Here is a 20,267-nt window from a genome sequence, read left to right on the forward strand (position 1 = left end):
AGCATGGTTATAAAATGATTAGTCAGGGGCAAATATAGCCCTCATATTATTTTCACATGATAATGGTTTGAAGAATATGAGTATGAATAATTTGATCTCTTTCTTTGTCTTTTTGGAGAATTCCACATGCTTTGTTGCATGGAAGTTTCGTTGGAAAATTTTCCGTACTCTTGTTTCCCTGTCATGCATCTTCTTTTTTCATTAGAAAAACTATTATTAAGAATCAGAGTTAAGGGTCTTAGAGTCTTCTTTTAGTGTCCTTAAGTCCATTCATGAAAGCTAGAATCTTTGACTGAATCAATTGAAATCCTATGTGCATAGTTAATATACAGTTATCAAAGGGAAGATTATTGATTTTACTTTGTTTTGTACCTTTTAATTTTTCAGGTTTCCAGACCAAGAGTTCATTCTCTCATCTGAGGAATCAATCTCAGCTAGAGGTACTTAGTCATAAACCTGTGCAATTGATCCATGGAGCAGAAGTTTCCAGTATTCTCCCTGTTACAGGATGTACTGGGTCTGATTTGAAGTTCCGTAATTCCATAAGAAACAGATCCAGTAAAAATGGTGATAGAAGTTACAAGGATGCACATAAAAGATCATTTAGCTCGGATCATTGGATTGGTAGTTCCAAGAAAAAGAAAGCTAACATTGATGAGAGTCGATTGAACCCGAAAAATTGCCTTCATAATTCTTCTACAGATTACAGATCAGAAGATTCTTATAAAAATGGCCATTCCTCAAAGTCTGCAGTTCCAGATTTTCACCATGGTTTGCATATGTTATCAGGGATGAATAATCTGCATGGATGGTCAAAAGAACATCCAGAAATGGGGTCAGTTGAGCTGCCTGAAAGCTATTTTTGTTTGAGCAAAAGATCTCCTGTTCATTTTTGGTCTCATTCAAAATCCGAGTCAACAGAACATCCATTTCTCCACCTAAAATCATCAGCCAATACAGACAGTGCACATGAATGCTTAAATTTGAAAAATATACCATTGGAAGTATGCCACTCTTTGAGCTGTAATATTCCAAAAAAGGGAGGTAGATTGAAAAAACGTTCTAGGATTTTTAGTTGGCAGCGCCGCAAAATATACAAAGCTCAAGAAAGATCCTTGGCCATAGAAAGCATGGAACAATATAGCAGACTGAAAGACAAGACAAGTGAAGATTATATGAGAAATAAGCAGCTTCAATCACCTCCTTATTTTTTCAATTCCTTGGACAACTATGGGAGTGTAAATTTGCTTGGTGTAGGATCTCAATATTCTTCTAGGCAATTGCTAGAAGAAAAGACTACAAGGACAACTTCAGGTGAAGCATATGTTTCTGACCAGAAATTTGTGTTGAACTCTAATATGTTGTCATTGGATGTGAAAGAGGATGGTGATCAGGAATTGGATATGGTTCAACATACTAAAGGTAGTAAATTATCAATTTTTGAAGATAAGCTAGTAAGACAAGCTGGAAATTATGATAGTATTTGTCATTCATCATCTTGCCATTGTGAAGGAACGAGGACAGTTGATGCCAGTCTAAATATTTGTACCATTCATGATTGTGTTTGTAACTCAAGGAGGAAAAGTTTATACCCTGAAGAGGATAATCAAAAACATTTAATTGCAGGGAGAAAATGCATATTTGGTGCTTGTGATATGAGAGTTCAGAAGGATGATAATTCTTCAGAAGCAATCTATAAATTGCAAACACAATCCCACCAGAAAAGCCAACAGATACATCCTCTTGATAATTCACATGTTTCAGAGAAGCTTTATTCACAGTTAATTGCCAACCCAGCCAATCGAGGAGTTTTAAATGAAAATGCTATGCCAAAGTACCAATGCATGCTTCTAAGTAATCAAAGAAAGGTAAAACATCAATTTATCTCTATGAACATTCCATTCTCATGGATTGAATTGGGTCTCAATTTCCTTTTCATTTGCTTATATTATGCTAATTTGCAAGTTAATGTTCAAAGGTATGATTTTACTTTATTTTTGAATGTAGCCAGATATTTTTCTTTTACTTTGTATTTATATATTCAGTCCTAGCTGGAGCTCACCGCGTGGTTTTATGTTAAGTCTGAATGTGGGAGGAATCCAAGAAGGAATTAACCACAACAGTAATATGTCGAAACTTAATCATCCACAACAATAACACAAATGCAAGATCTAGCAATAAGGAACACAAGACAAACACACAATTTACGTGGAAACCCTCGTGGGAGAAAACCACGGCAAAATATTGCTTATATAGATCTTCTTACAAACTTCATAGGCACCAACTCACAAGAGACACCTTTCTCCTCTTGATGATTTGTAGGCACCAATCCATTGGAGACACCAAGCCCCACAATTTGTAGGAACCAACATACTGGAGGCACCAACCCACACAACTGAGTGTCAACTTAGCAAGAGACACAAATCTCTTCTAAATTGGAAGGCACCAACCTCTCCATTATCTGCTTCAAAATTTCACTTGTTCTGCTCCAATTCTTCCTTAATCTTTGCTCCAAATCTACATTATATCTCTGCTCAAGTTCACCTTATGTCTCAGCTCCAAATCTACCTTACATCTCTGCTCAAGATCTGCAATAAAGTCTGCTCCAAAAAGATGCAATTTTTGATCTAAATTCTGCCTAAATCTTTGCTCCAAATCTGCTATAAATCTGCAATAATAACTGCTCCAAGATTGCCTTATATCTCTGCTCAAATGCTGATGCGAATTGCCTCAATTGACTGATATATATTACCTCTATATTATGATATGGTTCGCCTCTATAACTTCTCTAAGTCTGCTATGCTCACAAACTTTTCATATGTCTGCTCATAAAGTCTGATGTAATTCTGGTCTTAAATCTGCTATGAATAGGAAATATATTCTTTAATTGGTTGACAAATAAACCTCAAACCTTCTTCTTTTTATACCTTTCAAGATGTTCCTTCAACCAAGAGATGCATCCTTCAAACTAGTTTGGCCACATGCAGAATAAAATATATGTTTTTTTAATTTCCAAAGTGAGGGCGTTTTACTCAATGCAAGGTTGGCGAGATTTCTTTATGCCTTTTCAACACAGATCAGTCACATTTAGATTTCTTCATGCCTTTTCAACACAGATCAGCCACATTTAGATTTCTTCATGCCTTTTCAAAACAGGTTGGCCACATTTAGACTTAAATTTTTAATTGCTATCTTGGGCGCCTATATTAAAGAGGTCAGCCAGCATTCAGCAAGGGATGTAGTGTAAGTTTGAAGCCCATCTTTTTGTCTTTGCCTTATGAAATATAATCGCTATCCTTAAATATCATAATATCTGCCTTATAAATGTTGACCGCTGTTCATTATGCAACGCTATCCAAAGGCAATTGCTGCTCCTTGCTTCACTGTAATTGCTCTACTTTTCAATCTCATATTGTAGACCCCTTTGACATCAATGACAACAATTTTGGACAACGATTTTGGACAACTATTTTATTCTTGACACCAGTGATAAACTTGTCCATGCCCCTTTGACATCAATGACAATATTTTCAACACCCCCTTCTCAAAATCGTTTTCGGTCAAGCAAAATTGCAAATTTGGATGCTTAAAAATCCGTTCACCTTCCCAAGTGGCATCCTTTGTTGGAAGATCCTTCCAACAAATCAAGTATTCAAAAACTCTTATTTCTCTAATTTTTCTTCTTTTCATCCATGGTAGCTTTTAGTACCATAATAACTTGTCTTCTTCATCAAGTAGAGGCAATTCTACTAAAGGTATGATATGTCAATCAAGTGCCTTTTTGAGGTATGAAACTTGAAACATATTATAAATTTTACCTGGTAACTCCAATTCATAAGAAGCCTCTCTGATCCTCCTAAAGATCTTGTAGGGTCCATAGAAGTGTGAATTAAGCTTTTCAACTCCACTTCTCTTTAGGGAAGATTGTCTATAGGTTGCAGCCTTAAGAGAACCATATAACTGTTTAGAAAAATTCTCTCCAATCTGTGTTGATCTGCATACATATTTTGCTAATTTTGAATCTAATGGGAATTTTCCTTGTATACTTCAAAAATTTCTCATTATTGATTCGAGTTTTTTGTTCCTAGCACTTTGTTGTTAGTGGTAATCAAATCCATAAAAGATAAAGCATCAGGTCCATACAAAGATTTGATCCATGCCTTTTGCTGTCCTACATAGTGTTTCAAGTAATATTCAATCCATTTGTTTACAATTTTAGTTTGCCAATTGGTGTAAGGGTGATAACTGAAACTGGGAGTAAGCTCAATTCTTGTCAATTTAAAAATTCCTGTTAAAAAAGACCAGGGAACTTGCTATCTATATCACTTACTATTTTGTTTGAGGCAAACAATGAAGTAAAAATTTTCTTTGAAGAATAATTCAGCTACTTGAGGAGCCTCATATTTTGAAGAGATAGCAAAGAAATGTGCATAATTTGTAAGTTTATTGACCACAACAAAGATACACCTTACCATGCACCTTTGGGAGTCCAATGATGAAATCCATTTAGAGTCTCTCTTATTTTTGCTTTGGAACAGGTTGAGGCTACAATAGACCCGCTAGAAGAGATTACTCAATCTTATTTTGTTGACAAGCCACACATTTTTTTGATGTGCTTAAGGATGTCATCTTTGAGTCCTTTGCATTATTTGTTTGTATGTCATGAATTACTTCAAGTGTCCTACCAAGGGGGTATCATGGATTGCCCTTAAGGTTTTATTATTCATTTTTGATTCAGGGACAAGATCTACTCTATCCTTGTAGGGTATGAGTTCATTTCCTAATCAGTAGCTATCATCTTTTAACTTACCTTACACGATGTCAAAAGCAAAGGCATTCTTAGAATACTCTACTGATATTTCAGCTTTCTAATTTGTTGAAATATCAATCATGAAGCATAGAGTGGGCTTCCTTGACAAGTTATTTGCTACTATGGTCATCTTTACTTTACTATATTCAGTGTCCAAGTCATTGGCCTGAAGCTTACTTGTCTGTTTATGTTGTCTTTCATTCAAATCCTTCTAACTGAGAAAGTACTTCAAGTTATTGTGGTTTGTTTTTACCACATGTTTACCATCCACTAGGTATTTCTTGAACTTGGCCACTGCATGCATGATAGCCAACATCTCTTTGTCATAGATTGAGAACCTTCTTTTTGCCTCTATGAGTTTGCGGCTCTCAAAAGCTATTGGATGCTTACTTTGCATCAGAATTGCTCCTTTCTCTTCTCTGGATGTGCCACATTCCAACACAAAGGGAAGTGAGAAATCAAGAACAACTGACATAGGACATTAACCCATGACCTCCTTGAGCTTGTCAAATTCTTGTTGTGCTGCATCGGTCCATGTGAAGGCCTCCTTATTAGTCAATTTTAGTTAAGGGTGATCTCAATTGTGAGAATCCCTTAACAAATCATTTGTAGTAGTTGCCGAGTCCAAAAAATCCTTTTAGTTGTGTCAGTCTTTAGGAGAGGTCAATCCAAGATAACTTGTAGTTTCTCTTGATCAACTTGAACCCCCTGAGTATCGATAACCTGACTTAGATACAAAATCTAGGTCATTCCAAACTCACACTTAGACTCCATGGAAAATAATGCTTGTGCCTCCATAATGCCCCAAACGTCATCCAAATGTCTCAAATGTCCCTCCCAAGTCTTGGTATAAATAAGCATATTAAAGAAAACCAAAACAATTTTGCTCTATTGCTTGTTAAATCTTGGTTCATGAAAGACTAGAAAGTGGCTGGAGCATTATTCAAACCAAATGACATGACTAGAAATTGATAGTGCCCAAAGTGACATTTGAAAGTTGTCCATTGAATGTCCTCATCTCAAACCCTGATTTGATAATATCCCGATTTGAGGCATATATTGGAGAAATAGATTGCTCCATGGAGCTCATCAATAAGCTCATCGGTCTTGGGTACTATGTATTTGTTTTTTATGGTCTTTTTGTTCAAGGTTTTGTAGTCTATGTACATCCTCATGTTTTCATCCTTCTTCACCAAGACTATAGATGAAGCAAAGGGCCTTGAACTAGTTTTGATGTGACCCATGTTTAGAGGCTCCTTAATGGATTTCTCAATTTCCTTCTTATATCTTTTGGGATGGCAATAAGAAATAGTGATAACTAGTTTGGCTCATTCTAGCTCTATGACATGCTCAAAGAGTCAAAAGTTCAAAACCTCTATCCAATGGCCTTTTGGAGGTATATCATTGAAAAATTTATTATGCTTATCCAAAGAGATTGTATATCCTTATGATAAGACTTGTTGCCATTTGATGAAGTGGTAAGAGTTATCAAACATTGGGTTGCCCAAGCAACGTGACCATGGTGGAAATTTTTCTCCACTCTTTTGGTGAAAACAATTATAGGAGCTTCAGTTGACATTCCTTGGAGCACTACCTTCTTCCTATCAGCTTAGAATTTGAGTTCCATGGCCGGAAAATTAGTGAATTTTTTATTGGAATTTAACCATAGAACTCCCAATATTTTAGTATCTCCTATGCCAACAACATAGAAGTCATCTGCCACTTTGTGATTTCCCAAGGAGAAGTTCAATTGGAAAATTTTCTTTGTGCAAGGGACGATGAATCCATTAGAAACCATCACGAACCCTTTGAAGTCTTTTGTCTGAAGGCCTATCTTGGCCACCAAGCCTTTATCAATAAAATTGTTGGTCGCTCCACTATCAATCAGCTTTGTGTCTCTTTGCTTATGTAGGACTCCTCAAATTGTGAAAGGATTGTATTTCGGAGTATCGGATAATATGGCATAGGTTCCTCTTGAAACTACTACTTCATCCTACCTCTTAGGTTTAGACTTCAATTCATCCTTCTCACTTGTTGACTTAGATTCTTCCGATTCGGAATTTTCATCTAAAATGGCTTCAATACAGCAGACTTGCCCATAATTTACAAATCTGTGCCTTGGTTCTCATGGTTCATTACAAGAAAAGCACAACTTTTTTTTGAAGCTCATTTATGGTTTCTTTGTTTTTATGGTCCCCTTCTTGAAATGGCTTTTTATGTTGTTTTGCTAGAGGTGCTTTTGGATAGAATTTGATTTTAAGAATAGAGGGTTCCATGTTTATAGCTCTTTTGCATCTTGCAATGAAGAAGGATCTAAGGCTTCAATTGAATCCTTTCAGAGACATCTGAAATCATAATAGATAATCTTTGGAACTTTGCCACTTAGTTGTCTATTGAACCATACTAAAACTAGGCAAATTCCCTAAAATAAACCTCAAGGTTCTTTCTATGAAATCTTTGAATGAAACTTTGATTGAACTTTGATAAATATTAATAAAGTTATGACCTTGAGTGATCATTTTGTGGTACCACTGTTTGTGTTCCACTCCCTTCAAATGGAGTGTAGCATATTTAATTGTTTCTCCATCCAACATAGGGTTTAGAGAGAAATAAGTGCCTAGCTTATAGATCAATGCATGAGTTGTACACTTGTTTGTACCATCAAAGGTGTGTATTGACAACTTACCCAATTTTCATTGCAAATCTTGACTATTGTAGTGTAATGATCCCAACTAAAATTTATCCACAAAGTTTATCTCCACTCCTTGGGTTCATTCAATCAGACAGATGTTTTGAGATTTGTTTGAGAATTGTGAAAGGTTGTAGAGGTATTTTTGAGGAAGTTTTAAGTTTTAGGTATAAGTTCATTACCTAGAATGATATATGCAAGTTGTTTAAACTGAAACTTAAATGCAACCCAAACTCGCTTACAAAAAACATACAATTATTATCTTATTTCTTCTTAATTCAAGAGTTACATTATTGGGTCAGAATGTCTTCAAAGAGTAATGTGGTGTGCACCTTATATTATTTGCAGTCTTCAAAAGCAGCTTAGGTTATTTGCAGCCTTCCATAATTGGTCTGCACCTAATCTCATGTACTCATCCACGTGTAGGAATCATCACGACTTCTCAAAACAGCACCAAGTTTATATGTTTGTCATCGATTGGTGTTGCCAACGCCCCTATGCCACACAACAAAGACAATGTAGGAACTTGCCCACGCTACAGCCAAATAACTAGACAATCACCAACGAATGGCAGAATTACTTGATAAATTATTGGCGTTCAGACTCGCCAATATTTGTTTCGTTCAACATATTTCACCACTCCGTCAACTTCCTTGATAGCTATCAATAAACAATAAACATTGTCTTCCTCAACCCTTTAAGGAAACTCCCGATCTGGGAACATTAGCTCATAAAATCAATAGTTTCAATCTTTTCCGATTTCCAATTCGGTCGATATTCTGTATAATCCACCGCGACATTATTCTAATCAATTTCGTTACACCACAACGATTAGATATTCATTAAGCGCTCAATACATATAGCCCGTTGATAAGTAAGTCGACTAGGATGAACTTCCATGACTATATGTTTCTTGTCCCACTCAGATATATTGGAGTGAACAATACATGATTACAGATGAACAACTGTGAAGAATTCTAGTTTAATAATCATCAAACCAGTTAGGGACTCATATAGTTGTCTTCCATTATTCGTCAAGCTTTAATCATGTGATGTCCTCGTCCTTTACCAAATAGCAAACGAGCAATATACATATATGTGATCAAGGAGTGGCAGACCTTGAACACTCCCAAGTAGTTAGTAGACAATTTGAACACTCCCAAGTACTTGGTAGACAATTTATACATAGCAAAAAGAAGTTCAAATAGGTAGTTATGCAATAAAACCGATGACACCAAAGTATTATCAAGGAAAATCGTCTTATTCATAAGACTTCACAATTTTCCTATTGAGCACCAAGACAACATGAAGGGAGTCCAATAGCATGGATATAGAGATACTCGTGGATCATAATACAGATACCACACAAAATTGTACATATCATAGCAACAATTCCAAGGAACTCTTATATGCATCAATCATAAATAAAGACAACTCATCGATATCACTATCAGACAAAGGAAGACATCACACGCATCCATTTGTATTATTGCTGTGAAGAGAAGATAACAGAAAGAGAATAATCAAGTATTGTTTACCATTGACTTGCTAAGCAAATTGATCTACAATAAGTCAGCATGTTACTACTAGCAAGCATATCGATGCATATGATAAGCATCACTTAGTGTTGCTTTGGATTGATCATATCAAGTAATGTAATGTCTCCATTTTTGCGCCTTCCTTAGTGTGAGTGTTTTTTAGGGATTAGACTCTCTCTCGGGTCTCCGTAGGCAAATTTCATGATTTGGAGACCATTTTGGCTTCATCAGTGGGCACATTGGGTGCCATTCTTTTGAGTTTTCCTTCTCTGTGTGTCATTAGCTTTGAGGTTTGCCTTTCAAGAATGCTTCAGGTTCTGTTTGGGCACACTTACTATTTATAGTAAGTCACTTGCACGTTGGGGACCAACCTTACTATTTATAGTAAGGTGTTAGGATGATTCGACCAGAGATCTTGGACTTGCCAAGATTTGGCGAGTCCCAAGCTTGGTGACCCTGGGCGAGTCCCAAGGGCTCGGACTTGAACTCATCCGAGTCTTGGCGAGTTCAGGGACTCGTAGACTTGGCCCGGACCTAGCGAATGTTTGCCACATACGGGTAAACGATTAAATGCAGAAAGTAAATGCACAAAACATAATGAAAATATATTAAAGAATCAGTCTCTGTATTAATTCAACAGTCCATGTACATCAAGTGCTTATAACATTACACCCAGATACGACTATCATCCCCCTACTTTGAAGGAAAGGTATGCAATATATAATACCCGAAGGGGTGCGACCAACCGTCGCATCCAACTGCCCTTCGAGACGACTAACTAACTGCCGAAACTCATAATTACCGACAACAACATAACATGATACGACAACATGACATAATGATTATTCCCGGCAACATCATCCCCCCCCAGAAAAGAAGAAGTCTCTGGACGACTTAATACAAAATAGAGATGACATTAAACAGAACCAAGGTAGAGAACTGCAGGAACTGCTGATGCCAGTCGAGCCCGAAACTTATACACCTGCTGCGTCTTCGCCTGAAAACCCTTTTTTGCTACCATCTGATGCTCAAGTGGGGATATCACCATTATTGCTTCAGCAAGGAGTTCTTTTTTCCTTGACATCATAGTCCTCCTGTGCCTAAACCAAACTTGTCTGCAAAACACGTTTTTTAGTCTCAGCCTCCACCAACTGCTACTCAAATGATACTGTCTCCCTAGCCAATTTGTCCTCGATAGCCACTCGGGCTACCCTCTCGGCATCCAACTCCTGGGTACGTTGAGCTAACTCTCACGCTACTACTACCTCCAACCTGGTGGTCAGCTCCTCCCGAGCCCTCTGTGCATCCACCAAGGCAACCTCACGTCCAGTCGAGACATACTCCGAGCTCCTCAAAGCGTACCATTCATGCCTGGAAGTGGCCACAACCCTCTGGCACAAAGGCTAGGAGACGCCTCAAATCCTCCATCACACTCCCCAAAGGCTGATAACTGAACTGAATAACTCCCTGGTGCCATATGACTTCGCGTTCTTGCAATGCCTTCCCTCAAACTCTGTTTGTTCGCAACCTCCAAATCCGTCTCCCTCTACAGCTTATGGTTTCCCGCCAATGCTTAGCTTCAGGCTTATTTCTTATAGTACGGAACAACCCCAACACTTACCGTGACTTCTCTAATGCCTTCGCCCAACTCAAAAAGTGTATTGTAGCCCAAAAATAAATTGGGGGTCTGGGGGTAGTGCCCCAACGGGGTCGAGGGGCAGCGCCCCCGCCACCAACACCAATTTAGCACCTTTAGAACCACACAGAAGTCCATGGCGCACATCATTTTTGTGATATTTTAAGATGCCAAAAACCTGCTTCTCCACTCTAATTTTTCAATGCCTTGGCTCCAGACTCCATCGAATGATTTTAAATTTGGTCGTCGTTTTTTTTTTTTCATGTGCCATCACCACCGTTTATCCCTGCCGTGCCATGGTATTTTCCCTTTCACCCTCTTTTAAACCGCCGCCGCCGTGCTCCTTTAGGCCTACGGACTGTAATGTCCCGAGCCCATACAGAGGTTATCTGCCGGACGATGGAGTGAACCCGTACGACGACTGGGGTCACCCGAAGCTTGGTGCCATATGGTGGATGAATACTCGCCGAGTTCCACCCTAGGCCGGTGACCTTCGTTCGTATAGGGTCCCACCACACGGTGGTGCACCGTACTGGGTCCCACCCCACGGTGGTGCACTGTACGGTGTCCCACCGCAAGGGGCCTCACCGCACGGTGGTGCATCGTACGGGGTCCCACCGCACGGTGGTGCACCGTACAGGGTCCCATCGCACGGTGGTCGACTGTGGTGGTTCCACCGTACGGTGTCCCACCGCACGGTGGTCTCCTGTGGTGGTTCCACCGTATGGTGGCCCCTCGACGGTGGTTCCATCGTACGGTGGCCCTCGATGGTGGTTCCACCGTGGCCACCGATTTTTTTTTTTTTCAATTTCCTAATCTAATTGTCCAGAGAGTCTTCGGCTCGGGTCCCGTGTCTCTGGGATCGCCCTTCATCCTTCTCCGTTTGCCTCGCCCGAGAGTCTCCCGCTTTGGTCTCGTGCCTCTTGAGTCGCCTGCCCGACCTCTCGAGTCCCCTTCCATCCTCTCGGGTGTCCTTCCGGCCTCTCGAGTCTCCTGCGCGCTTCTCGTGGTAGGGTTTCAATTTGGACCCGTTGATGGCAATTCTATTTTCAATGGCCATCCGAAGACCTGGAACCATAAATTCTACAGGAACCACGGTCTCCTTCCCGTACATAAGAAGAAGAAGAAGAAGAAAAAAGATTTTGAAGGTTGCGGCCTTCCACACAGGGTTCCAATCATTGCCGACACGAATGATCTTGGGATTATCTACGTCACCGAGGTTTGGGGCGTCTCCCTTCCAATATTCTTTGTATTCCGGCAGGTACACCTCCTTTGTTACTTGCATTGGTTCCTCTACTTCGAGCCTGTAGCTTTGGAACATTTTGTAATCCTCCAATTGCCAGTGGAAGAGCCCGTTCAATGACCCCATCTCATTCTCGGAGCACTCTCCTAGTTTGAGAATCCCTTCGTCGTTGGGCTCCCTGCAGCCCTGTCCTTCGTCCCTCAGGTCGCCTTCTCCTTCACCCTCCGATTCCGAAGATGATGCCAATTCCTCACTAGCCAATTGCGTCCCAAGGTCTATGATAAACTTCCTTCCTCCATTCTCCATAGACAGAGTGTTCTTCTTCCAGTTGTGGGTGGCGTCGGCTGCCACCAGCCACCCTCTCCCTAAGATCGCATCATACCCTTTTTTCTTTAGTGGGATTACCACGAAGTCCAGTATGAAGGGTTGCGTCCCGATGGTAACTTGTTGGCCCGTCAATGTCTCGATGGGTTTGATTCCATGTTGATCTGCTCCCAGTAGATTGAATGTAGATGGCCATAGCGTCGGCTTCCCCAGCTTCCGCCAGGTTTCTTTTGGAAGAACATTCACTCCTGATCCACCATCGACGATGGTATCAGTTAGAATGGTGCCAAGGATACCCATCTCCACAATGGCCGGGTTCCTTCCAGTGTTAACTGCCAGCAGCCTGGGGTCTATTGCAGGCCCCCCAGGAACATTTGTGCGGTGGTTGGTATTGGTGCATGGTTGGGAGAGATTATTCAGCAACGCCATTTGTAATTGAGGTATCGTCTGGAGGAGGTCGTGTACCTTCACAGGCACCTCCAATTTTAAAATTTGATTTAGTATAGCCTCCTCTGCCTCCGGTCGGCTGGAAGTACCTGCCGTACCCTTCGCCTTCGCCCCCTCTTGTATCTCTTTCTCGATTTCTTCTCGTGCTTCCCGTACCCTTCGCTTCTCCGTCTCTGGGTCTGGGCACATTGCTTGTCTGGCTTGGGCACGGGTTACGGCCAACACTTAATCTTCTTTGGTTTCCTCGATATTGAGCAAGTTGACACCGGACTTCGGGCAGGTGGCGTCTTCGTGGTCTCCCGGTCTGCACCATTTGCACAAATATTGTGTGGCCTCTCCCTTCGGGCAGTCTCGGGCGAAGTGCCCCCACTAGCTGCACGCTTTGCATTGTATCATCGGTCGGCCTTTGGAGTCGTATTGGATCCGGCTCCTTGTATTGTTATTGTTGTTTCGTCCTCCGCAACGGTTATCTCGGTAGCCTCCTGATGTTGCATTGTTGTTCGCCTGGGAACTGCCGGTACCACCCGATGTAGTTGGTTGTTCCTACGTAAGCAATACTTGTTGGTTTCGTGTTTTCATGTTGTATGGGCACTCCTTGATGGAGTGTCCCATCACTTGGCAAATCTCGCAAAAGGCCTTCTTCGGACAAGTACCCTTCGTATGTCCTTCCTCTTTGCACTCCGTGCACCATACATCCCCTTCGGTCTGACCCGTGCTTCTCATTGCTTTAAATTCTCTCCTCATTCGCTCCATGTCTTTCTGGAGCGCTTGCACCTTTTTGCCGGACTCGCCATCGCTGCTGCTTCCCTCGGAAGAGTCATCATCCTCGGACGAGCTATCCTTCTTCTTTTTCTTCTTGGATGTCTTGGTCTCGCTCTCGAGATCCATCGCTCTATTATATGCATCTTCATACGAGGTTGGTAGAACAATTTTCATCTTCTTCCGGAGGGAGTGTTTCAGTCCCTCTACGAACCATCTCTTTTTCAACCCATCCACTGGTTGACTCTCCATTTTCCCCAATAGTTCCTTGAGCCGCTGACTATAGGCTCGGACCGTCTCGTTCTTGTTCTGCTTTGTGCCATAGATTTCGGCTACTATTTCATTGTCGTCTCTGAGGAGGCGAAACTCTATCTCAAACTCCTCCTTCAGGTTGGGCCATGTGCCGACTTTGGTCTTATTTGTATCAGAGTACCAGTCGATGGCCACTCCCCTTAAGGTTGCTGGAAATTGTGTTACCCATTCGTCCTGGTCGGTAACACCGTTCGCCGACCATATGGTTTCGCAGGTGCGGCAATGGTAGATGGGATCTTCCTTCCTGTCGCCGTTGAACTTCGACAACTTTTGCTTACTTGCCATCCCACTGCTGGGTCTCGCTCCTCTGGTGCCTTGTGTGCTTGTACCTGGTGATCCTCCGCCTCCGTCTCCTGCACTTGACCCTCCACTCGTGGGTCCTCCGGAGAAGGTTGTTGACCCCGAACCGAACAAATTGCCTCCAGTATGGTACCCTTGTGCTCCCCCAACACCGTCGGCCGTACCGTCACCTTCGGTCGTCTCCCTCCGGTTGTCCTCCGAAATGGACAAGTTCTTTAGTAGGTCTCTGGTAGCATCGATCAGGTTTAGTGTCATGATCCCACATTTTTTGTAATAAAACATTTCCATTTTTCAATATTATTGTAACCTAATTAATGATGACTCCTTATTTTTTTAATATATATATTGATCATATTTTTAATTAATTAATGTTAAATATTAAATGAGCTTTATCATAATATATTAACACATAATATAATATAACAATCATACAACGCAAAACAAAATAAATTATCATATTAATATAACATTATATTTATCATATAATATATAATTAAACAAACATAAAACTACGATATTAAATTTCAATCACCCAAGGAATACTTTATAAAGTATTATGGAAATAATCTCCTAAAGCACCATACGATATAAATGGAATTCTATCACACATAATCTAAAAGTAATTATATTAACAAGTTTATGATTAAAACGTATACTAAAGAGGGGTGCATCATGGAAACGGCGGCGTCTATTAACAAAGGCGTCCAGGAGGGTAGCGGCTGGAACAGGGAGCAGTCACCACCGCTCACCACAAGCAGTCACGTCCCATGGAGGTATCCACTCCAAGCGCCTCCCCCACGGGTATAAGGATGCGAGCCGAAAGGGAGGAAGGGCACGGAGAGACGAACGAGGAGTTAGCGCGGGATAACAGCAAAAGAACCAGGTAAGAACTATGACCCGCTAAATATTCATTCTGCAGTAGAATTTGATAAATAAAAGGAAACTCAGGCATAAAAAGATAGGAAATTAAATACTAAACAAATGTATGAATACATATAGACATTAAATTAGGCATTTTGTATATATAAATGTAGTCAGATTACAACCATATATAAATTGAGGATAATACAATGGGAATTACTATGATTACATAATATTAATATTAATATTAATATATATATATATATATATATATAAACCATAAGGGTATTCAAGTATATGAATGAACCTCTATATACAATCAATTAGCAAATAAACCTACAACTCCTATTTAAGGAATAAACAACATTATGCAAATAAGGGCTAATAGGTATGATATGAGTTACTACCAAGATTATGAATAAAGCAATTGCATATCCAAACCCAGTGAGGTAGATGAGGAATTAGGCAACAGGGATAGCAGGAACTAGGCCTCTGCCAGGTAGGCCACCCACTGCAGTTGACAAAGGGCTTCTGACAGTAGGGCCAAGGGGGAGTGTACCGCCCTTGGGCCTGATAAGCGCTACGGGCATCCTATGGTAGCTAATCCTCTCAATCTCCTTAGGAATTAAATATGGGAATTGACTTATTGATAATAAGTGACTTTAAACGAATTTGGCTAATTACACTATAAATAAATTATTCATACTCAAAATAAATTGTTGAAATCCACTGTTTATATGTCTCTTTAGATTGCGGAGTTGGGGACATTACATTTAGACTTCGCCTTGTTTGTTCCACCAACTCTTCGTGACTTCTTACCCTACAGTGGTATTCTGGAGAACTGTAGAGTTCTCCTTCGGCACCCTTCGTGACTCCTAGGTTCCCTTCGGGCAACCCTACGACAGTGTAGAGAGTGTAATTCTCTCCGTCTATCTCTGCCTCCGCAACCTTCGTGACACCTCCTCGGTTCCCTTCGAGCAACCCCTCGGTCGGTCGTCCCTCGGCAAGCTGCCTTAGCCTACGCCTTCGTTCTATTTGGTGTCTGAGATTCAACGCTCCTTGTGCCACTTCCCATTCGTCACTTTGTATCTTTTTATTTTTGTCCTTATTTAGTATATTGGGCATAAATCACTTCTGTACATAGCAAACACATGCCATGTACACAAAAAAAAAAACTTTTATTATTTTCCCTTTCGGCCACAATTTATGTCAACATTGTGCCGAGATTATTACAGGGTTCAATTTCCCCTTGGCCTCGTGCCATCACACTCTGCTTCCCAGCGACGACTGTTTTCTTCGTACTGTTGGAGGACTTGTTAGCGTCGCTCCTCACGGGCAATCTCCTCTAGGCGAGTTCGTTGTGCTAGTGATGCCTGTGCAAGCAACCGAGGGAGGTGGTTCATCAACCGATTCACTGTGGGGCTAACTTCCAGTGCGGTCCACACGACACTTGTTGGGACTTCAGCCTCCGTGGCCTCTCTTTAGACGTAGATCTCGATGGCCACCAGAAGCAGGCTTGAGAATTCCCTCGTTGCAGTGTCTTCTTCGTCGTAGAGCTCCGTTTGCGCGTCGTCGGCCTCTGGGTTAATCTCACCAACGGGTAGGCCCATCGTGTCCGTACGCCATCCGCTCCTTCCTTTCCCGAGTATGTCTAGGCAACGACGCCAAATGTTTGCCACATACGGGTAAACGATTAAATGCAAAAAGTAAATGCACAGAACATAATGGAAATATATTAAAGAACTAGTCTCTGTATTAATTCAATAGTCCATGTACATCAAGTGCTTATAACATTACACCCAGATACGGCTATCATCCTCCTACTTCGAAGGAAAGGTATGCAATATATAATACCCGAAGGGGTGCGACCAACCGTCGCGTCCAACTGCCCTTCGAGATGACTAACTGACTGCCGAAACTCATAATTACCGACGACAACATAACATAATACGACAACATGACATAATGATTATTCCCAGCAACAACAAATCCTTATGCCTGGACTCGGCTAAACTTTTTTTTTTTTTTTTTTTAAATCTCAAAAAATGACAAAAAACTGAGTGTGTTTCCCCTCACCCCTTCTATCGTTGGGTTTTTCTCACATCTAACACCTTGTGTGGATCACTGAGGCTATGGATCCTATCTTTAGTGACGAGCACCTTGATTGGGTCAACCAAGAAAATAGAGAGGCTAAGGTTGTAACCATGGCAAAGGAGGTTAGAGCGCGAGTAGACACAAGCACAACTGATGTTGGGGAGGGTGGCATGGAGTCACAGATAGAGACTATGGCTACTAAATCATCCGGGACCTACCTTAGAGGCCTTCATAGGAGGGATGCAGGCTCCTTTGAGCCATAGGCTTGTAATTATTGTTTTGATATTTGTGTGGAACATTTGATGTTATGGATTTTATATTCCATGAGTTTTGTATACATTTGACAATATTTATATATCTAAGTTTGCTATTTCCTTCAGCTACAATTTGCGTGTATACTTATGTGATTGATGTATACTTGTGTATGTGATCAAATCAGCTTCTATTTGATGATGTTATTGTGCCTTCAAGGTTTATTAAATAAAGGGTGCATGAAGCAAGTTTTAAATCCTTAGAAGTCTCTAAATTTCTTGGGTTTTTCACTTTGCCGAGTCTTGGCAAGTCTGCACCAAGCTTTTTTGTCGAGTCCCGAGTCTCTAGTTGAGTCACCCTTGCCAAGTCTGTGCCAAGTCCAAGTTTCGTTTCTATGGATTCAACACATCTTGGTGATCTCCCATAAGTTCGTAGAATGATGAGATGTTAATTATATTGGCATTTCAAGAGCTCAGAGCCAACTTCCTATTTTTAAGGAGGTACTACTATTTTTAGGCATCGCTTGTGGGCCATAGGGGCAACATCCATTACCAACTTTTTGTGGCTAGTAGATGATTATGAATAAATGTTTAAATATTAAAGTTAACTCCAATGTTTTATTTAAATAAATTAAAGCTACTTTATTATAATGACTTTTTAAATAAATTATAATGTTACTTTATAAAATAATACTAAAGTGACTTTATTAAGTCATATTAGGCACCCACTTTGGAGAAATATAATAAAGCAATAAATTAATGAATTTAATGTTAATGGAGCCAAAAAGGTGCATGGGTTTTTGGAGGAGATATTAAAGTTTATGGAACCTCATTTGGAATTAATTCTTGAATGCACAAAATTGGAGGTTGAGGAGAAACAAGGGTTTCTGGAGAACTTTTAATCTTTGAGAACAAAATCTCTCATAGATTCGTGTGTTTGCAGGTGTGAAAGATCACCCAAGGACATCACTATCGGTAGCCTCAATTAGAGGTTGCATTTGAGCTTTCAATTACAGGTTTTGGTTCATATCGTTTGGAGGAAGCTCTTTTTGTGTTCTGGGTATTGTTTCTATCGTCTTTCTAGAGCTGGGCAATAGAGATTGATACATTATATGTGTTGGTGTTGGAAATAAGCCACACCCGGACTGACGATGGACTGGTCCAAGAGGGGCCAGTACCTCAGTGGTAGAGCACTCCAGCAGCGTATGGAAGGTCCTAGGTTCGAGTCCTAGCTGGTCCATGTCTCAACATGGTATCAAAGCCAGGTCCAGGCTAGGAGCCCCAAGCACACGAGAGGTGTGGCTTAAGGGGGGGTGTTGGTGTTGGAAATAAGCCACACCCGGACTAACGATGGACTGGTCCAAGAGGGGCCAGTAGTTCAGTGGTAGAGCACTCCAGCAGTGTATGGAAGGTCCTAGGTTCGAGTCCTAGCTGGTCCATGGCTCAACAATATCCAGTGTTATAGCGCTTCTTGAATTTATTTGAAGGGTTGCCAGGCAAGATTGTGAAGCCATTCAAAAGACAATTTATCTACAAAATGCAAAGGTTTACAGGCAAAGCTGCACATGAAATAAAGGTTGCGTGGGTTTATTGGAGGCAGTTTTTCAGATCATTTGTGGGCCCATTTTAGGTTGCTACGACTAGCCGCCCCTTCCTCTTCATTCCAGCTATTTTCAGTGGGGCGTTTGGAGTTTGGTTGCTAGGCAGATTTGAGGCATAGGTTTTTGTGCATTGGATCTGCATTTTAAGAATTATTATTCTTGCCTGTAGCTGATTTGGTATGTTTGTTAAATCATTTAAATGCAATCTGGAATTCAGGGATTGAAGAAATTGTTTATTGTATTTTCTTGAATTGTTATTTTAATGATTAACATTTGTTTACAAGTATTTATATCTCAACATTCATATATCAAAACAAAAAATCAGAAAATTGCAAAAAATCTCAAAAAGATCAGAACACCAGGAAAACAAAAAATCAGATTTCAAATATCCAGAATAGGGTGGGATATTTCAAGCAAGGAGAAAACATATCATTGCTGCATAAGAAGTATAAATTTAGGATCAATCAAACAAGTGAAGGGACTAATGAATATCGATTAGACAAGAGATAACAAATAATAATTAACCATGTAAGGCAGTGATTACACAATTAATTATGAAAGGTGATTTGCATAATAAACCGATTTGTATAAAATCATGAAGAGATACGATTAGGAAGAGATGTCTCTTAAACATTCCAAGGATGCAACCCTTTCATCTTGCAAGATACTTAATGGGTATCGATTCCATTTTCAAGGGGAAATCATCAAATCTTACTCATTTATTTCTTATATCCAGTTTGGATCGCTCTATTAGAGCAATTGCCTTTTTGGCATAAATCAGTGGCATATAATCCAATATGCTATCAGGAACAGCTCATTTATTGCACGTTTATAATGTTCAAATCAGAAGTTCAAATCAGACACAGTAATATCGTCGCTATGAGCAATAGTGGAAGACATTTGCATATTTATAAAGATAGATCAGGAACAACAAGATATATCATCACTATAAGCGATACAAGCAGACTTTAGCCTATTACTTAGTGTTATATCAGAGACAGCTATCAGCAACATTAATTGTACACTGCCTATTGTTGTAGCAGAGGTGCAGATCAGATATATAGCCGAGATCATCTTGCATAAATCCCATCGATATATCAGAGATAGTAGTGGTACTATATCATATTGTTAAATATTATATCATATAACATCATATAAGTGGTATCAATTGTAAATCTTAAGGATAGACATTATAAGCAGATCCTTTAATATTATTATATACTAAGCGGCATCAGTTATCTTTCTAGTCTTTAATTGGAAAAAAAACTTTAGCAATTGATTATTTATAGAAAGAAGTCTCTTGCAATTGATTCTTAAGTAATAGTTCCCTATTTCCTAAGTATTTCCATAAGGGAAAATTACAAGTTGTATTAGAGCAAGTTTTTCCTGCTAGCCTGTGAAG

At 40.2% G+C, this 20,267-nt stretch overlaps 1 protein-coding gene across 5 annotated transcripts in view; it reads left to right on the forward strand.

Annotated features, from left to right (window-relative positions):
- Positions 1-20,267, forward strand: part of LOC131060626 (telomerase reverse transcriptase) — a 284,041-nt gene that overhangs the window by 84,769 nt on the left and 179,005 nt on the right. For 4 of the 5 annotated variants that reach the window (XM_059207616.1, XM_059207617.1, XM_059207619.1 and 1 more), the window contains exon 5: positions 388-1,868. In XM_059207616.1, the coding sequence (XP_059063599.1) occupies positions 388-1,868 (1,481 nt within the window). The remainder of the gene's footprint in view (positions 1-387; positions 1,869-20,267) is intronic. The other variant, XM_059207618.1, reaches the window with a different exon arrangement.

This window comes from Cryptomeria japonica, chromosome 7 (assembly GCF_030272615.1).
Source record: "Cryptomeria japonica chromosome 7, Sugi_1.0, whole genome shotgun sequence".
NCBI lineage: Eukaryota > Viridiplantae > Streptophyta > Pinopsida > Cupressales > Cupressaceae > Cryptomeria > Cryptomeria japonica.